The 21,906-nt window shown below is 36.0% G+C and overlaps 2 protein-coding genes across 6 annotated transcripts in view; one reads left to right on the top strand and one right to left on the bottom strand.

The window, feature by feature from the left end:
• Positions 1-6,173, bottom strand: part of Lpin (phosphatidate phosphatase LPIN) — a 134,587-nt gene extending 128,414 nt beyond the window's left edge. For all 5 annotated transcript variants that reach the window (XM_067117874.1, XM_067117869.1, XM_067117878.1 and 2 more), the window contains exon 1: positions 5,985-6,173. The gene's annotated coding sequence lies outside the window, so the exon portion shown is untranslated. The remainder of the gene's footprint in view (positions 1-5,984) is intronic.
• Positions 6,174-8,609: 2,436 nt separating this feature from the next.
• Positions 8,610-21,581, top strand: LOC136846728 (mitochondrial carrier homolog 2-like). Its single transcript, XM_067117847.1, is given in 8 exon segments — positions 8,610-8,676; positions 8,679-8,731; positions 12,211-12,295; positions 12,878-12,999; positions 14,146-14,324; positions 15,432-15,618; positions 15,959-16,026; positions 19,658-21,581. Coding segments are annotated over 8 exon segments (930 nt in total). The 5' UTR covers positions 8,610-8,624; the 3' UTR covers positions 19,842-21,581.
• The last annotated feature ends 325 nt before the right edge of the window (positions 21,582-21,906 follow it).

Here is a 21,906-nt window from a genome sequence, read left to right as displayed (position 1 = left end):
ATATTCTCAATAAAGTCGTTTTTTCCTCATAGGGGACGCCAGAAAAAAAAAGGCGAGTTACTCCCTCAAGAATCAGGGATGAGTCCCATTTATAGAAAACGACCATAGATGTAAACATGTCATATACCTAAACAAACACTCATTATTTACTGTTATCTACCTATCATCTATCTATCTATCTATCTATATATATATATATATATATATATATATATATATATATATATATATATATATATATATATATATATATATATATATATGAACATCCACTCAACGAACAGAAAAATCATAATTAAATGCGAAAAGAATAAGTCAACACCAAGAATAGGAGCCATTGAATTCTCACCGCTTATCTTCGTATGAGTCAGCCCAAACTAACACCTTGGTAAGTGGATGTGACATAAGAGCTTTGTGACGAATGATACTGGGCTAGACATAATCCTAGTTTTAATTCATTTTCTTGCCGAGTTCGTTTGAAAACGGACCAATGGCAGTCGAGTGTGTGATCATCACATACTGAGAGATGTAACGGTCGCCTTATGATGGTGATGACGCAATTATAGAGCTAAAAATTTAGTTTATATTTTAATCTTGAGTAAAAGTTAAACGATAAGATTTGGTGTTTATGCTTTAACCTTATACAAAAGTCAATCTTAAGGTTTAACAGTTTTCTACAATACTGTTTATGTTTTAAGCTTAGTACAATTTAGACCTATGGTTTAACAGCTTACTATAAGTTTTAAGCTCACGTAAAGGTTAGGCTTACTGTTCAGCGACTTGGATATGGTTTATACTTTCATCTTGTGTAAGTTAGACTTCCTGTTTAGACTTTACATTTATGCTTTCATCGTACGTAAGAACTGGACCCTACGTTCAGCATGACAAAGAAAAATCAAGTCATGCTTATGAATAAGCAAAACGTGCAGGAAACCGCAGCGTTGCAAATTAACCCGCTTTCACTCCTATGGGAAAGTACGCCTAAACAGGTTTAATCTGCCAGACCACTTAAATGGAGATACAGAATTTCATTAAGGCAAAACAAAGCTAGTGTAAAGAGTTACAACTTGCAACAAGATATCCATTAGGCTTATTAAACCTCACAGCCAAAGAATATCTCATCAAAACGTAGAAACCAGATGCAAAATCTCGTTGACAGAATGTTAACAACGTATAAAGACGCAGAAAAAGGGGGTAAATAAATAAAATCGAAGAGAAAATAAACGAAAATTAAAACAACCAAACTGACAAAGCGTCTCCACCCTCGTCAACTCCGCCACGATGACTCGGCAGATATCGTGTGACTTATGGTTCCGTGTTAGCAATCGAAGAAAAAAAATAAATAAAACACGATGGAGGGAGTGGCCCAGAGCACAAAAAATAAAAAGGGATCGATGTGAGATAAGGAAAAAAAAGAAAAAAAATGCCGGTGTTAAATAGGAGCTTTCATTTTGTTGGAGATAGAGATCGATGGTTGAATAATGTCGCAAAAAAATTTTATGTGCAGGTAGGGTGAAAATATTACATGTGGCTGCAGTTGCTTCAGTGCCGGAAGAGAAAGTTTGCCGAGTGTAATGTGTATGCATATACTATATATATACATACATATACATGTGTGTATGTGTGTGGGTGCGTGTGTACAGAGAGAGAGAGAGAGAGAAAGTGTGTTATCTAGCAACTGTTTCATGCGCTGACACACACAAGCACACTTTCATCCATAAATGCAATTGCATATGGGGGAGAGCGAGAGTGTGTGTAATACCTATCTAGCAATCATCTGATGTACCAACATATAGGCACAAAAACCGTTCACCTAAAGGAAATGTGTAACTCATCCACTTACCTGACAAGAAATATGTTTTAGAAAACGTATACAATCATCCAAATACCAAACGTGTGCTCGATTAACGTTTACGTTCAAGATTTGTGTAACGACGTCATTCAAGTTGGGATTCTTGGTATATTCTATCGTGGCCATTCTTAGGCCGAGCACGTCTTGGCGTCGCTCTGAATGCAAAGTAGCCCTAATTACTGAACTGCACACAACACACAAACATATATATATATATATATATATATATATATATATATATATATATATATATATATATATATATATATATACACACACATTTTGAACGCTTTTTGCCCTCGGGTAATTGTCTGTATGAAAAAATCAACATCAAAGCAGGCGCATTAAGAATTAAAATTCAGTATTTATAAACAAGAATAATATAGTGCATTTTCTCACTTGCCAATGATGGAAATCCCGCGAGCTCTTTGCGGGAGGAAAATGCAGCCCCGCCAGAAGTGCTTATATTTATGTCACATCTATTATTTCCCTCTGCACAAAGAAAGGGCTGGGTCTCTTGCTCAAATTCTCTTTGATGCTTAGTCAGCAAGTCTTGCTATTTTACCGTGCTGACGTAACTCTGCGCATCCAGGTGCCTATTTGGGGACCCGTGGGCGTTCATTCCTATTTGGTAGAGGTTCGTTTGAAAGAAAAATAATGTAAAATATATTTATGCGGCTTTTGATTGGAACTGACTGTGTGAAGACGTTGGCTTTCACCAGCCATCAAAGCAAAGCCAAATCAGTTAACAATTGCGATTCTTTGCCACCAATAAAGGTTGTTAAAGGGTTCGTGTTACATGTGGTAGGCGTACTTGCATTAACCAGAGCAATACATAAAATACAATGGCATTTAGTAAAACACGGTCATCAGTTAGAGCGTTAGCCTAAATACAATGGCATTTCGTAAATAAGTTTATCAATTGGAGCATTAGCCACAAAAATAGAGGTGCTTGTTATACTGGGCCTACTCGCAATGGTAGGCCTAGCGTGATGCCAAAAAAACCTTGAAGCTTCTGTAAGTTTTTCTTGAACTGAACGTGAATTATCACTGTAGTGTGCACAGACAATCCAACAACAGACTACGCGTTAATAATAGCTGAAATAATGTTAAACAATGTTATATAAAACCATATCGAAACTATTGTCTCATCGTTTTGATGCAAACAATTAAACAATCAATACCCAACTTAAACCTAAATATAAGGAGAACGGGCTACTAGTGTTATTTTCTATTACACCCTGCACAAATCAAGTAATATATAACGCTGATGAATATTCACCAACTGAATTTTGTACATTTTTTAACTTATAACACTTTAGCTTCGTAATATCTTTGTTTTTTACAATGGAATTTTATTGATACATTATCTGTGCTCCCTTCCATTGAGATCCACTCAAAATTTTCAAACACGCACACACACACACCTTCAGCTGAATCACTAGCCAACATCTGCCCCACAATATAATGTAGGTGTTTGTTTTTATTTTATTCGATATATGTGTGGGTGTCCAATACGTGTATGCCCGAGAAAAAAAAAAAGTCTAACCTAAAACACTCGCCCGCATAACGGCTGTGTTTAATTAATGCTCGATTTCGCAAACCACACACCCACACACACACACACACACACACACACACACACACACACACACACATATATATATATATATATATATATATATATATATACACGTGACTGGAAGGTGCAACCAGCCACTGGGGATAGATGCAACGCTAGACACACGTTTGACAGGTCCGTGGGTGGTTCCATGGCTGCCAAAACGTACCCCCCCCAGCTGTAAATGGGTAGTAGCGCCTGCCAGTACCCATATTTTTTTTTAATGTAAAATGAGAGTCATTCATTATCATATTTGGCAATCGACTCTGGGAAACGGCCTATCATTAAGACTTCACCTTTAAGCTATCCCAGTGCGAGATAGACACGTAGGCCGTAACAGGGGCTTTCATCATCAAACGTGTAATTATAAACAAATCAGCTCAGCTGTGAAGTTTTGTCCTTTTATATCAATATCTTTGGAGGTATGACCTAGATATACCTAGCCGATAGATGAAATGCCAAGCGTGCTCGTGAAATATGGTAATTATGTATTTTTATAGTTATGGTTTACTGGTAATTGATTTATGTGGTGAAATCCGCGTCAGTTTTAATGAGCTTTTAAAACCGACATTTTGTTAGGAGTTGTTACTTTCTCTAAGTGAATGGCTACCAACAGACAGCAAAAAAAGTAAAAATGCATTTCTGTTCGAAATTCAGGCGGAAACTTCAAGTGGGAACTCTCGTCCCTCTCACACGCTCTATCCGGTGGCATGAAATCAGGAACGCCCAGTCGATGAAGTCACCTGCCATTTCTTTCCATTCTATTTCCATTCGCTATGTAGTTTCGTTCAATACCTTGCAGCGTATAAGTAATTGCAATGTAATCTTTTTTCCCTGCAGACTGTCTGTGTTGATCGGTTAATCGTGCTCTAATATAGATTTTCTTGGGGGATGGTTTCGCATATTTTGCCTAAGGATGAGGTAACCGGTATATTAAGAATCGCCCATGTCAGCTCCAGTACATTTGGTTTAATGATCCTACGAACTTGCTAAAAGTTGCAGATCATTCTTTACCTGCGAGCAATAATATTCGACATGTTATCGCCTGAAAAACTGAGCCTGTAAAAGGCAACTTACTCGCATCGTGGTTCCTTTCAACTGTGTCGATAGGAAAATACTAAAACTGTGGAAAACTTTCGCTGGTCAGTCTAGCCGGCAATGCAGCCCGCCAAATCTTGCTTATTCATTGATAGCAAAGACTGCTTGCTTCCAAGAGGATTTTATGCCAGTGAAGGTACTCAAATGTTTATTTTATCGTGTGTCACAGCAGAAACAGCGTAAGTTAAATGCAGGTATTAATACGAGAATGTTCAAACATACAGCGCTAGGCTAACGAAAGCAGATTACAGCCAACATACAGGACCATAACACCTACTCTCATGGGAGAACAGATGTTCACCCAAGCAGAGCGGAGCATATGTTTCTGCTAAAAGAATCTAGAACGAAAATGAAACCGGCATTCCCGCGTATGTGCCAGCAATAACGACATATTTTTAACTATACTGCAACTGCAACAACCACTCCCTGCAGCGCGGTTACGTCATCGACGCCTGGTCTTCATGCTGTTCTTGCACCCTCCCACTCCTTATGCATTTGGTACCTGTTTTATTCCACCTGCATTCTGAATGGAGTTCAGCTTTCTCCTGCAAAACTTGCTCGCTTGACTGCTCGTACTACAGTATCGGGTCGAGGATAGATATGGGTGTGTGTGATTTCTCTTACGAGTTCACTCTCGCGTCGAGTATCAGTTTGTACTGACGTTTTTGAGGTAAGATAAATATTAATGACTCAAAGAATAAGCAATGAAACAAAAAAAAACGGAAATATGAGCAGATTTGCGTTCTTCTTCGTTCCTAGATAACAGGCTCAATTGATAAAGACCATTAAGAACACCAATAATCAATATTTTTGTTATTGATACTTTTGACAAACATAATTTTTCTAGTCATAGTAGAGATTAAAATTCAGTAATTTATGGATGCTCCTCATACCCAGCCCCATAAACGAGACCTAGGTCACTCGTTTCCTACAACAAAAACATTACTGGAACTACTTATGCCATTTGTGTTAAGACGCAGCCTAGTAAGCTAAGCTCTTATTGTGCTATAAAGTTCAAAGCTTTAAAAACCGGAAAATATTTTTTAGAATATTTATTTTCAAAGAAAATGACAGATCCCAAATAAATCCACGCTTTCTGAATTCGTTATAAAGGTGAAACCGTAACTGATATTGATCCAGGCCGTTAACGAGTACGTATGAATGGTAGGCTACGATCATGCAAACACGTGACCTTGCCTCAAACTATCCTAAGCTAACATCGACTAAGCTTAAATGAGAATAAATAATGCATAAAAATAAAGTCCTTTACCTTATTCTAAAACGCCTATGTTATGGAATTTGTTCTGTTCGGATCCGGAATAACTGTTTGTCGAGGCCCTACAGCAAAGGACGTTGTCGGTAACCATCTTATTTTTTTAAACAAACGTTTGAAATGTGGTAACGGATACTCACGCCTTTCCAGAAATAGCCTGTAGTATTATAACTTCGTAGTAGACAGTCCATGCCTTCAAGCATCAGTGGAATTCTCTCGAACTCGTCTGTGCGTGAGGCTATCACAGTATTCGGCTCTATGGCCGTGACCGTAGAGTTCAATTGTATGGAGGCGACACGTCCAACTTCAGTCACTTGGCGCCATGTTGCCTGTGGCGGGATGCGGTATAAACAAACGCACCAGTACCCCATTAATTATGGGATAATATTCAAAATGGGAACGTCACTAGCTCTTGTATAAGCAACAAGGCCGCAATAAGTCATAGATGTCATAATGTGCGTAGCACAAATCATATATATTCGTGTGTGCATGTAAATTATTACAGATAATATTTCACACTATACTGACAAAATCTACGACTGCCATACTGGCAACGCTATGCAGTCGCTCACAGATTATACAGATCGTAAGAAAACAGCAACACAGCACAAGGCTACACCACATACATTTGCCAGAATTTGTATAGCATTAAACTATATGTCACCTGAAAGTTAAAACATTATATGGCACATTAAATGACGTCATTGCAGCAGACCACTTTTTAACATGAGACGGCAAGCCCCTGCTCTAGGGACGTCACGTTCACGTACCATCCCAAAGTTCATACCATGATAGGTTCATTCTACATACCTAGCCTATATATATAAGCCGATGGTGAGGGAGGCTGACCCCGGGATGGACGACGTCAAGTCTGATGTGGCATTTGTTACCCTTAGGCTATCTTTGTTACGCACAGAAAAATAATGTCTATACACATTTACCCGTTGACTTGTTTATGCACTATAAGCGTCCATCAGGAGAGAACACTTGCCGTCCAGCTGCAAATTTTGATCACCCATCCTTTCTGTAATGAGATACTGGTTAAGTCATTGAAAACGGGCTCTCAAATACAGTGCAGGCATCTCTTGCAATAAATGGCCAAGAATGCAATTTCTTGGTTTTTGGGTTTGTTATTTAGGAATCCATATTTGCTATAAACAGCTTTATTTTACTGTGATCGTAATACTAATAATGCTTCCATACAATGGAAATGCACTTAGGCCTATACCAGTATATATTAATAACCTTATAAGAACATTCTTTGTGAGCATAAGCCTAGTTTAATTCAATAGTAACGACGAGGTATTAAATCATTATCGTATAACCTTCCTCATTCTTCATACAGCGTGATGTATACACAAGCTCTAATACAGTGAATATTATCGCGCAATATCATTTTCATATTAAGAGGCCCTGTTACTTTCCCCCATTGGCTCCAGCGGGTAAAACCCTTTGTGGTTGTCAGTTTGAGATTATAGATTTCTAAAAGCCTGGTCCCATGACTTTTATAATGAGATATCGACTGTGCCGTAGGAAACATGACTAAATGTTGTGTTCTTGAGATAAGATATAAAAAAGAGTTTCAGGCCATAATTCATATTACGTAGATTGTTTGAAGTTCAGCTGATTTTACATTATGTGCCTAAGTGTAAAAATGCGACACACATGTTCCTAAAATGTGGAATAAGCATCGTGCATTGCAGAGACAACAAAATCCTACTTTTTGCATGAAATATCTTTAATTACTACATGCGTATTGAAAGTTGCTCGTCAAATTGGGAGCTTAGTGACAATGTGATTCTATAACAGCCTTCAGTCAAACGCTCTTTCTTAGCTGAACCACATGAAAGTACATCGCTTGTCCATCTAATCTATCTATTAGATTACAAAGTTCTTACTGCTTATCTAAATTTCATTAACCTTCGTCATGATGACCAGTTAATGAGAAATACAGGCCCCATGTTTCACAAAAATGAAAAACAAAAGATGGACGTTTGAGAGAATATCAAATTTGACCTTTTAGATATATATATATATATATATATATATATATATATATATATATATATATATATATATATATATATATATATATATATATATATATATATATATATATATATATATATACACACACACACACACACACACACATATATATATATATATATATATATATATATATATATATATATATATATATATATATATATATATATATATATATATATATATATATATATATATATATATTCCTGCATATAGTGCGTGTGTTTCTGTAAAAACGGAGTGTCAGTGTATAGGCGCATATATTGATTATTACCTAAAATATTCCTGTGGCTTCGTGGCTAAATATTGATTTTTTTTTCTTAACAAATCCATAAAAAACCGTCCTACTTTTAAATAACAAGGCATAATTCCAGCACGAAATCACAGAATAGGAAATCGTTCAGCTAGAACCAGCGATAACTTTGTCAATGACAGTAACTGATTACTTTTATTCTCAAACCACCACAGAGTTTTCCAAGACAATTGCGGTATTGATAACAATTCAAGTATATTTCTCAAGACTGTTCTGGAAATGATTATCAATAACATTTGCATCTACAACATATTTTAACAGTTCGAGAATACTGCAAAACATAAAATCCGAATAATGTTTTCATTCCGAGATATCGAAGTCGTACCGTAACACAATCAAAGAAGCATCCAAAAGCACGTATCTTAGGTGGTACAATAGACACATCCCCCGTCAACATCTAAGAAACTGGAGTGTAACCATGGCCGCCCAAAGTAAGAAGGATGAGCTAACTTGGATGAATGTTTTGGTCCGTGTTTTCTAAATTCGGCGACTCATCCAATTGAATATGCCAAAGTGTTGATCCAGGTATGAAATCAGGCCATTGTCATTCCCAGTTTTAGATTTTAAGAAGGTTATTTTCGAGGTTGAAGTGGACGTCTCCCGGCCGAAGTCGGTCGAGTTTGGTGAACACGACCTCGCGAAAAGTCTGTGATTTTTCTGATTTTTCTCCGTGAGTTTTATCCTTGCTTTGACAGATACGCCCCCAACAAGAATTATGATGACAAATTATGTTTTTGTATTTGGTGATACACCCTAAAAGTGCTTTTTTACGAAGAAAATGACCCTTGAAGTATCGCCGGGTAATGAGGTTTCTCGTCCAGTGGCTGTAATGTCATCCTTTCCTGGATCTAAGTTGACCCGTTCCCACGAGATTTATGTGTCTTATGTCAACCCTGTTAAACTGACAACCGTTATAACGTCCGTAAAATTGATCGATGTCTGAGATTAGGCTAAGAGAAATTGGTTTACACTTTAGCATGCTGCGACTTGTTTTGACATTGACTGGTGGACCATTTTGTCCGGAGTAGACAAGGTTCATTTGGCACCTGGTCAAATAAGTGAATGAGCTTGAGATTTTAGTAGAGTTAGGCCACCCTAGTAGGTAATTGGGTAATGCTAGGCTATAAGACCTTAATTCTTAGGTAACTGGGTAATACTAGGCTATAAGGCCTTAATTCTTGCTAGAGCATGAACCATTTAGGTTTCTGACTGGTTATAGGCATGGTAATTGGTATGCGTTATGAACCATTAGTTTTGGTGTTTTCCCTTCTTCACCCCCTTTATCCAATAGTTATGGGAGTGTGAAACCTGGTCGGGGCATTGGATTTGAAAAATGAAATTTAATCCAAAGACCTCAAAATAATCTTGAGTCTGTTGTTAGAAAAGGGTGGAAAATAAGATGTAAGAAAGAGAATGTGAATGCAGAACGACAGGATCAGACTAACGCTACCGCCAAGCCGAAGCTTAGTCCATAGTTTCCGATGTTTAGCGTTACTTGGGAGGGGGGTCCAGGGAGGCGAAGCCCCCTCATTCTGGTCAGGGCACAGCTCCCTAAGTGAGATTAGGAAGGTAAGGTGTGGTTAGGTCAGGACATGGGATTCTAGGAAAGGTTAGGTTTGTTTTCGTGTGTGGAACTTGTTCCTGTCATTCTTCACTCACCCGGAGGCAATAAAAGGAATTAAAGGGATTGCAGCCAGGGACCAAAAGGACTCTGCAAAGAACCTTAAGTAATGCCTACAGTGTACCGTGTAAGGTGTACAGATGGCCCCACTCATGTATGGGGACCTGAAACAGGAAAACCAAAATGCATTTGTCAAAAAAGGTATTAAATGTCCAAATAAAGAAAAATATTTTGTGTGTATCAGCAGAAAGAATCTCCAAAACAATTTTAAAGCAAGAAAATTTGGTAAGGACAGTTATTGGGATGCATTATAACCTAACCTAACCTGACCTAGGGTGCCAAGTCCCTACCTGTCCTGGGGACAGACCTTGTCCTAACCTAAGCTAGAGAACCATAAATCATATTAATGAAATACAGAAAGGACACTAAACTCAAATTGGGAAGGGGCACACCTATCTGCAATAAAATTGTACAGAACATATTCCTTAAGTTAAGGTTGGAAAATGTCCCAATCCTTGTCACTGCAATTGTCTTTCAGCCAGTTTTGTTCTGTGGAGGGAAATTTAACAGTGGAAGGGATTACCTTACTTCCAGGTGGATATGGAGTCAGTTTACATCTAAAATGTAATGTATATCACAATCATCATCATCTATATGCAAGGCAGCTCTTGTTAAAATGAAGTAATTTTTGCAAAAACTGTGAGGAATCAGAAAGTACAAGAATTGATGAAGTTATAATTTGTTGAAAATTTTGGTCATCTTCCAAAACTTATATGACAAACACCTAACATACAATAATTTTGACCTTGATAACAAGATGCAAATAGGCCACCAAACTTAATATTCTGTGTGTGTCCTCTATTCCATAAAAAATGCTAAAATGGCCATCATTCAACGATTTCTGATGTTAAATTTGGTGTTGGCTGGGAATTAAAGTATCGTTGTATCACTAGTAATTAATTTGTCTGTATAAAGTTTCATTTGTTGGTACAGATATATACAAACAATTGCCCCATGTAGGAGTATTCCACAGCGTGAGCTGGAACTGGTTGTTGAAATTTGGTAACAGGTGGTTCAATAGTGTTAGGTAACAGGTGGGAGAGAGGAATCCCCCACTCATCTGACATAAGCCAGCACTTTTTCTTCAGCCATGGTCAAGAGTGGATGTCTTGCTGCCTGTGTCTGACTGCCCTGTTGAAGGTCGTATGTGTTGTTGATGAGGCTGGACTTTGAAGTGATTGTGATAAAATTTGCTAAAGAGTGTGATTGATGAACATAAATGTGTATGACCAGAAGACTATGAAGAAACACTTTTTGGCAGCATTAGTGACAGCCAGAAGAGTGAACAAGTTAAAAGCATTCTCCTATAAAATAGGTCTCTGTAAAGGCAATCCTAGTTTATTGTGTCTGGCTGTATTCAGAGCTAAGAATGATGTTTAGGCCTAGCAGTTACCAAGAACGTAAGAATTCCAAATTTAACCTCTTTGAAGAGGAGGCTTTTCTCTGCCCCATTAGGGTAATTAAGATTTATTTAGTTAGGTTAAAGTCTGTAAGTTAACCATTAATTTTGTGGTGTTAGAAAACGTAACACTCCCTTGTCTAAGAATGCAGTGGCTTTCTTTGTTAAATATCTAATAAGGCCAACTCATGAGAAACTTGACCCAGACCCAGATCTGTAAATACTATTCATAGCCCTTATAGAAAATAAATACTATTGTATAGGAGCATACCTTTATATCATTAGGTAAGATTGAGCACCCAAGCACAGGGTCTTTTCACATCACTTTTGTTCAGTCTGGCTGAAAATGAAGTGGTTGTCTCCACATGGGGTTTCTTAGCTGCACACACCCTCTGGCAGCAGTAAGATCTAGGAATGATTCCAGATAAGGTTAGAATGTTTTGGGTTTCAGGTACGAAGCTTTTAATTTACTTGGCTGATTGGACTCTGTCTAGCTGCTCTATGCACCATCCTATTTTCAGTGCAGAAATCAGCTATTTGTAACAGTAGGTAAGATTCATCCCAAATAAAATGAATTTTCATATTGTCACTTATTTGTTTACTTACCTACTGTTAAAGTAGGCCCCTCCCAGCCTCCCCACAACTGAATAGGCTGTCCAGGAGAATTCTGAGAAGAGCTAAAACATTCAAAACACCCATGGTGGAGAGCAGGTGAACTAGACAGTCATTCAGGTCAGCCAAGTTTTTCCTTTAATATTTTGAATGCTGACGTGCCTGATGGTGTTGAGATGTAGCTATCTTTAACAATAGCTAAGTATCCAAATGATAAATTTTATTGTGAAAATTTAATTTGGTTTATGAGTGCTGTAATATATTTTTCATTCAGAGCCTTATGTACAGAATGTTTTTTTTTTTTTCTTACAGCTCGGTCATGAGCCTATGCAACCTTACAAATCTCGGACAATTTTTGGAAGAGAGGCATTTTATTACCCAAGTGTCTTTGGATACAGTAAGTCCTGATATTTGTTGTCTTGTATGTATAACTTTAATATGCAGAGTGCTTAGTATGTAAGTGTGGTTCATGTTGGATGTTGGTAATTGACTAATTTATTTTGGTGGGAATATATTTCACCATGGAGTAATACCCTTTGTATTAGGGCTATAATTGAGAGAATTCACATAGTGCTGAATGAAGGATATTTTTTGCACCTTCTTTGCTGAATATTCATTTAAAGTATCATACATCATGCACTGGAATTAAACACCATCTTTTTTTCAAAAGTCAAATGTTATTGGGGACATAATTTGCATCGTTACAAGTAGTCGTATGCGATGAAAGTTATCATATTTGGAAGTTAACAAGACACTGTTGAGAGGCTACCATAATACTATGATTCAGTGTTTTAATAGTTATAGTATTGTGTTACTGTATGCATCAGAATCATCTAGATGCATTGAAGTTTGTCAAAACAAATATTGATCACCGGAGTTGTCTTTTAAACTGTTTTAGACAAATACTAAAGTTTTTAGAAGATCATTCTTGGGTGTTGCAATGCCACTTTTGTTAATTTATGTGCCAATTTTATTCCAGTCTCATTCATCAAGAAGCGTGATGGCTTCAAGGGATGTTACAGGGGATTGACTCCCAAGTTAGCCGCCAATATCGTCAGTGGTATTGCCTTCCAGAGGGTCACAGAGAGTATCAAGTTCAAGGTCTGTGTTTCATGCAATGTATTAACTGGAGTTGGAATTGTTTTCAGTTCATTTATATATAAATTTCTATCATTTGAAATATTAATATTTTGTAATTGTTTTGTGGTTATGACAGATCACTTTATTGTAGGTTATGGCATTTGTCTGATCGTACGTTTTTCTAGCTAGTTCTTACACTACATTCGCTATCAATTTTAAATTAATGTTCATCCATGTGCATAACTGTGACTTACTTTGTTACCAGAAGTTTTGCTGTAAACTTATTTTTTTTTTGTAATCATTTATAGTTACATTTGATATGCTCTTATAAAGTCATCTTGGTTAGACATGCTTTAGTGTTTCCAGCACCACTAATTTCTGTTAAAAAGCAGTCAGATTTACATTATTTATTTTCTATAATCACACTTATTCTCAAGCTTTGCAGAGTACTGTGTGGTAATTTAAATTATGATGATTTTTTAATAGTTTATTCTGTAGTATGTGATTTAAGAGGAGTTGTACACCAAGACATTTTGTTGCATATGCACTTGGCATTTTGTGGAATTTGAATACTGTTCAGGAGTTTTATAATCAGTATTTTCATACAGAAAATTTTTGATGAGGTTCCTTGAAGAAAGTGGCAGTCAAAATTATCTGTAGTGTTGAAATTTTTATAAATAGCGATGCTAGATAAATTGCTGAATGCTTTGCTGCTGAAGTAATACATACAGTATAGAGGAAATACCACAGAAAGAGGAAGTGTACAAATTATGAGGGAAAGACAAAAAAAAAGGTAAGAAATTACATTTATTGGCTAACAAAATATAATGCATATCACACTTGAGGTGGGAAGAAGTCAAGGAAGTAACAGTTGCTGACGTACCTGGGTTTAATCAAAAGAAATAACAGTCAAAACATGACAATGATTGACAACATAAAAAGAGGTGCATGTTATTATAAACAAATCTTTTCTTTTCCATCACAATGCCCACTTTTAATTCCATAAAAGGGTAAAGTGTACAGTACCAACAGTGAAGAATTCATCAGTTTCTGATTAGTTCCTTGGGAACTGGAGATGTCAACATTGCAGATTTGACAACTTTAGCTTGTAATCCATGAAGGTTACCTTAACATTGAAAAATTTACCGTTTTCTAATTGTTTGGCAGGAACTTGATGGAGAAGTCAACATTGAAGAGTTGACCATTTCCGAAAGAACACAGCGATTCTTGCAGAACACCTCCAGAGAATCAGCTGGCAGGGCAGCAGCTATTCTTGCGTCACAACCTTTTCATGTGATTGCTGTGAGGTGTATGGCAGAGTTTGTGGGTCAGGATGGCCAGTATACGTGAGTTCTCAAACGATTATAGTTTATGTATCATAGGTTTTCTGCATCCTCACAGAATGCTCGTGTATATTTTGATAAAACTCATTATGTCATGAATATGAAATATCAAGATAATCTTGGTACAAATGTGTGACATAAGTGGATCTGGTGTGATTGGCAGTGGGCCACAATGAGATCTGGAGCATCAGTGGAGTGCATAGTTGATTGATTTAATTTGAGGTAGTTATACAGTACAAGTATATGATTTTAAACTGCTAATTCACACTGACATGAGCCACTGTAAAACAAGAGAAGCATTTTTGTTTTTACAGTTGCTACAGTGTTGAGTTTCATAGACACTCTATATCAGTACAGTAGTTCAATAGTTAACAGATTGTCAGTTCATTGTAAAATATTTTAGGAGTTCTGTACATTGTTTCATTCTTTATATTTGAGTTTTTCCTATGCATTTTAATATTTGAAGTCATTGAAATGACATCAGCACAATATTTTTGGAAATTTCCTTTGGCAAAAAAAAAATTAACCTTTTCATTGAGAGAAGTAACATGTACTGTATATCCTGGAATAGTTGGAAAATTGCTTGTCTCAGAAGACAAACTGACAAGCTTGAATTGGTTGTGCAGTTGACCTTGCAAAGTGAGTATCCTGTTGAAGGTTCTTACAGTATATATGTTACAGCATTAAAATTCTGATACCTTTCTTTTTTAGATAAAAAATTTTGAATTGGTAAACATAAAGAGGTTCCCCCTTAGGTATCAGTATGCAATGGCACCATTCGGATGAGCCACATTGGAGTGCATTTTGATTGTATAATACTGATTTATCAATAGTTTAAGGTTCCCTGTGCTTTGGTGTTAATGCTGTAGTTGAATATTAAATATGAGTAAAATTTAGAAGGGACCATTTATGGTAGTATGGATGGAGCCTCACAGAATCATTTCACAGTAATTCTTGAGAAGGGAAAATGTGATGATAAATACAATATCAGAAAAAGAATTTACTTTGTTTTTCTAATTCAGGACCATGATATTGTCCTTAGTGTGAATTGGTCATTACAAGATTGCAGTTTTAGCATGTTTCACCTCAACTGGTGTGTGTTTTCCACAGGGGCGTCTTCACTGCAGTTGGAATAATATATCGAGAGCAAGGGATCCTGGGCTTCTTCTGTGGTCTTATACCACGTTTACTTTGTGATCTGACAGCTCTTTGGCTTGGCAAAACACTAGCTCATGTAATTAACAATTACTTAGTAGAAGACAGAGATCTCAAGCAGTATGTCTCAGCATCAATGAATGTAAGTACATAATCATACCACTTACAGATTTGTTGGTCTGGTTATCGTTATCATTCACTTTGTTTTCAGTGGGATTGAAGGTTATTAAGTTGCTGCATAACTTTTTCTTCCGCATGTTTATACCAGTTCATTTGTTCAGGTGTCAGTAGTACTGTACAGATACATATACAAATTATATTCATTAGACAAACGTCTCTGAAATTTCCCTATTAATGATATATTTTTGTACTTTTGTATATCATTAAAATGTATATTTTATACAGGTTAGTTTATTGTAATATTATACACATTAGAAACCTGTTCTTCGTGTCTTTAACCTTGTATTCCTCTCTGTATACAGTTCCTTGCTGCAGCACTGGTGTATCCACTGCAAGTAGTGTCAAACTGCATGGCCATTTCAGGAAGTGGGTAAGTTGATGGAATCATTTACTTCTAGATATGTGGATATTAAGGGTTAAAACAGCTATGAGTGTTAAAACTTTGACTTCTTTTCTACATAGTATGTCTATTTCTGCTGATTAATATTAACTTACTGCTTAAATATGTAGTTGAGAAATCACATGATGTCCTTTTTAAATATGTAGTTGAAAAATCTGATTAGGTATCTGACTGAGCAACAATTTCAGATTGAGATGGAACTTATTCCTCATGTGCAGTACTTTGTATCTCAGGATTCAAGACTCTTCTTGGACAATTCTTTTAGCTAAAGTTTTGGCAAAGACTTTTTGTACTGCATGTTAAATTGTCCCCTTTCACATCTGATTTGGATTAGATTCAACTCCAACTCAGTTTTACAGATATGTCTATGGTTTAAAAACTGCTACTAGGAGCATTTTGAGTGCATGCCTTCCTACTGTCTCATCCTCACTGTGCACAATGGTTTTCCATTCTTACATGCATAGTGTGGAATTCTTAGACTCAAATGTCAACTGATTTTGATCAGTTCTTCTTCACTTGCAGGTTGTGTAATTCCAGAATTGTTCAACCTGATATTTGTAGAAGTTGTTTTTTTTATTACGGATAATCTTTGCTTTCAGCATTGTCTATTTCTATGTGGGGTTGCCTTCTCCACCTTCCTCTCTCTCCAGCGCATCCTAACCTCTTAGACATTTCTCCTCTGTCATTTGCTATTTTATCCTTCCATCTGAACTTTGGCCTTCATCTCCTTCTCCTTCCCTCCACCTCCAAGCTCATAACCCATTTTTACACATGATCATCTCTCTCTGCATGACATGACCAACTACTGTAGTGTTCTTTCCTGGGCCTTCTTCATTACCTCCCCTACCTGAACTGCCTTAAGTGACACCACAAGCCTAGAAGGCAAAAAGTGCTGTTAAAACAAAAATTCACAAATTATGACAAAAACACTCCCAATGGAGAAAAGGTTAAGTTATAAGGATGAAAATTAATAGCTCCTTTCACATGATTCTCTGTGGGATGCAGGTTCATTGTCTGGGCCTGTGCAGTGAGGTTTCTTTTTCATTCAGGATTTAGCAAGTTGATGTAGCTGGGATTTTCCATGTTGCTGCTTGGAATAAGGCTATTTGTGGTAAATGGGTCCAAAATGAACAAACTGTGAGTAAGTAAAATAAATAGGCAAGGACTAAAAAGACAAAAGAAAAGAGAAATACAGTAATCCTTCAGCTCAAGAGGCATTATCAGGTTTCTTTATCAGCTACATTTTTTATGGCTTTTTTTTAGATTACTGTTTTAGGGGTGATGCATTTTGCAAGGAGATTTCTAAAATTGAACGATTAGTAAAAGCACAGTTTAGCTCAGGCTGGAAATGATTCATAATTTGTTAGTTGTGGGATATATTGGATGTTCAAGTATAAGGTGTATATATATCTTTACTCACTTATCAGGATTTAGTGTATTTCCTATATAGGTAAACCCTTTACTCATTTTGATTTAATTTCCTTAGGTAAACCCCCACATAATATCAGATAGCAGATGAAGTGTTATGGAATGAAACAATATCTAAAAAGGCCAGTTACTTCAATTACTTCAAATTTGACTTTTTAAATTTAAATTTTAACACAAAATACACAGTCAGTTAATTGGCTTTGATGGCATAATCTTGTTTTTGTATATTGTTTAATCTGCTGAAATTGAAAATACTGCTTGTACAGTACTGGTATTGTATAGGTAAATTATGTAGACCCAAAGGCTCGCCCTATGAGTCTTATATTTTAAATTCATAGAAGTAATTGAAGCCTCTGAATGTAACCAGTTTAATTATGTTTCATAGGAAAAAAAATTATAACACATCAGTATTGTTTAAGTTGCATCTAATTTAGTGTTCCATGTAATCTGTTAAAAATTTATTACTATTTGACATCATCATCATTAACAAATTAGGTTAGTTTTCCTTTAAGTAGTTGGACATGAAGTAGTTCTGTCTACTTTCCCTTGTCTGTTGCACTTTCTGCCTGGGTTCTCAACTTGTCTAAGTCCTCATCCCTGATTTTCTGGATGTTCTGACTGGTTTTAGTCCTGCTGCTAACCTAATTGGGCCTCTTCCCTTCTCATAACATGCCCATTATTTTTTATTATTAAAATAGTTTTACCAGGCCACTGAGCTAATTAGCAGCTCTCACAGGGCTGGCCTGAAAGATTGCTTTTTACTTATATATATATTTTTTATATTTTGTTAGTTAAATTACAATTTTTCAAAAACTTTATAACTAGATAATTGCAAATGTTGAAGCTTCTGACAAAATTTTACCAATGGATTTATTTCCAAAAGTTGATAGTCGCTGCTGATTATACTTTGGACATTCTCACAGTAAATGTTTAATTGTGATCATTACTTTTTATTCAGAACATTGAGGAGCAGGGTTATGTGGATTATTCATTAGATGTCCATGTCTTAGACAAGAATGGCCTATTCGGAGATGTGTCAGAATTACTATGTCTATGTCTCTCTCTTTGGTATGATGAACTCCATTTTCTTCTCTTTGGTATAATGAACGCCATTTTCCTCTCTTTGGTATGATGAACTCCATTTTCCAACAGTAGGTTTTATTTGTTTTAATTTATCACTTTCAGGTTCTTCACTCCATATATTTTGCCAAACCATCTATTTTTCAGCTGCTGGACACCACCTCTTGACTACTTCCTTTGCAATTTCATGTTCCCACTGCACTCTGGTTTTCACAAAATATTACTGTTTACTAACAGGATATTTTTTATTTACTATTTCATCTAGGCTGGTTCTGTTATACATACCATCTTTACAGTACAGTACCTGGCTTCACAACCCAATATGTTCCTAGAGATGTTTTACCTCTTCTAAGAACTGCTTTTGTATCACAAAATGGTGCTTCACTTTCTGCTCTTCCCCATCTGTTGTTACATGTATTTAATTCATGCATTGAAAGACTATTACTCAAATTATATTTTACAAACCTGACCATCCTTGTTACACCATGTTAACATTTGATATGTAGTATTGAGTCCTGCCATACAAATTTTTCACAGCATCCATGTGGCTATGTTCCTGACTTTCGAATTCACTCCCTTTCTTGTTACCACAAGCTTTGTTGTGTCAGTGTCTTCAAATTTTTCTTCTCTTCTATTTTTTTCCTATATTTCTACAACCTATTCCTTTGATTTTGTTGTCAGCTCTGCGTCATCTGCATATATTGGCCCCAGGGACCTTCATACCTGCAAACTTAGTAATTTTCTCCATTGCTGGCGATTAAAAAGCAAAGGATTCAGGGGTGATCCTTGATGGACACCAACCTCCAGCTGAGTTTGTTTTGCACCTGCCTCTGTTTTTAGATCTAATGTTTAACGCAGTAATATCATTAGCTTGTTGAACCCTTTGGGTACCCTCTGCCTTATGTAATGGGTACTGTAAAATTTTTGATATGCAGATGCTGTTAGGCAGTACAGTATTATGTAGATCAACCACTAGTTACTTACCAATATTGTTTCCTTTGGAATAGGACATCTTCTGAGTTTGGAAATTGACAGTTTGGTTGAACTACACAGTAGTGCTGTCAAGTCATTTATTTTCATATCTTACCTGCAGATTGGTAGCTGGCTCACCTCCACATATGCCAGTGTTTGATAGCTGGATTGACTGCTACAAACATCTACGACAGATTCGAGGACTGAAGCGTGGTTCTTCCTTGCTGTGGCGCACTTATACTGGCCCATTGCTCTTAGAAGGAGTCACAAGTATACCCTCTGTAGATATGTTTACCAAAAGTTAGTTCTCCATCAGGCTTTAATAAATATTGAAGGTAGGGCACTTGATTGTATTTGTATTAATTTGTCACAGTTCTGTTCATGAGAACAGAGGATAGTCACTAAGTTAGTGTATAGGAGATATCCTGGTTGGAAGCAGTTATTTATTTAACCTACAATATTTATTTTTCACAAATGTTTGTCATTCAGAGATACTGGAACGTTGTGAAATAGGAAGCAATTGAAGTCATTGGTTGCTGAAATTACAATTCACATGGATCTTTTTATCAGAGCAAATGACGTGGATGGTGGATAAGAAATATTTAATCAATTGTTTAGAAAAACTGTAAAATCAAAGTTATGTGCACAGAGGAAGTGTGTATATCTAAGTGTAGGGCATAATTATACTATTCCTGCAGCTTAGGAGATTACAATGATGCAAAAATAAATCTCTAAATTTTCACTTTTTAAAGTTATGATGATACATAACGTGAATTCACGATTGCTTAAGTATGAAGTGAATAATATATAAGTGAATGGTTTATTAAGACTGAGTCGTATTCAGTATATGATTTTGTTAAGTAAAGAAAAGTTTATAAACTTTAAGTTAAAGTGAGTAAATGAAAAGTGGTAGTTTTATGGTTGTGGCATAAGACTTGAATGGATACAATTGTACTAGGTACAGGTACTTGGATAGAGTCACCATTATTTCAGGGGCCATTATTCAACCTACCATTCAGTGCATTTTTCTCAAGATTTGTTTATAAGCAGTTTTGTAAATTTTTCCAGTCAGTTTCATAATTTTTCTTCCAGTTAGAGATGATGTCTCCTCAAAATTGGAAATTTATCATACATAATATGTATGCTTATGATTCTTCTTAGTGTTTCCTAGAATGACTTGCATTTTCTTGGATAAGAAAAATTGATGGAATGAATTCTAATACAAATACAGTACTTAAGTGAACTGAAGAAACTATGCCATAATGTAAGTAGGTTCAGTGTCATGGTGTTAACTTTTATAAAGTAGTCAGATTTAATTTATATAAGCAGTGACAGTGCATCTTTAACATCCTATGGCCCAAGTACTGTACTAATATTTTTACCGTTCAATAGTTTTATTAGGACTTTCTTTTTCTACCAGTTTAACAGGATTTATGTACTACACAATTTGTCATCGCAGTAATGCGTAGAAGAGTAGTGTAAGGTTTTATACACTGCAGTTTTTTTGTTGGCAGCACCTCTAGTTTTATCAAAATGGTAGTATTGTAAAATTTTCTCAAAATTTTTAATACCTGTCCCACCCTTTCATAATAGGATTTGTATTGGTTAATAAGATAGCACTTCAAGGACCACATTCAATCCATGCTGAATATTAGATATAAACTTTTTTGTTAGTTACTTAGGAATAGGCATACCAGATTAATTTTGTTGTGTATATTGACTGAGGAATATAAACAATATTTTGCATCTTTAAAAGTCTGAGTGAAATCATGTTTTATATTCATTAAACAAGAAGTTTCTTGAAGTATGAGGAGTGTTGAGTTCTTGTTCATTCTATTTTTGAATGGTAATACTGATGTTGCATTGTTCCTGCAAATAGTTCAGATATTTAAACATTGTTGAAGGAAATGTTCAAGAGTGTTCTGTATAAAATGTATATGTTAGACTCTAGCTTAAGACCAACAGCTTTTGCACCCTAACTGAATTGAAGGGTTTGTACAGTTGATTGTATACTTGTAGGGTATTAATAAAAAGTTTTTGTTTTATTTAGTTATTGATTGCCTGTGTAGGTAATAGGAACTTTCAGTGACTATATCTTTGCCTTGTGTTTAAAGACAAGGTAGCTGTCATTGGATATTTTGTTATGGTTAAAAGATCCCAGTGTCTGTTCATATGTATATTACAAGTATAGCAGCACTTCCTTTAAGCATGAGTATCTACAACTACGGATCTTTTAACTACAGGACAATTTGCAATATTATAATGTCTATGTTTCACCATATACCACATCAGTGTCCAGTATTTGGTGCACCTGTTACTATTTCATATTGGATAAACTTGGCATTCAGCACTGTTGATACATAGCCTTTG

The sequence above is a fragment of the Macrobrachium rosenbergii genome, chromosome 15 (genome assembly GCF_040412425.1).
Source record: "Macrobrachium rosenbergii isolate ZJJX-2024 chromosome 15, ASM4041242v1, whole genome shotgun sequence".
NCBI lineage: Eukaryota > Metazoa > Arthropoda > Malacostraca > Decapoda > Palaemonidae > Macrobrachium > Macrobrachium rosenbergii.
Note: the sequence above shows the minus strand (reverse complement) of the source record. Positions and strands in the feature narration are given on the sequence as shown.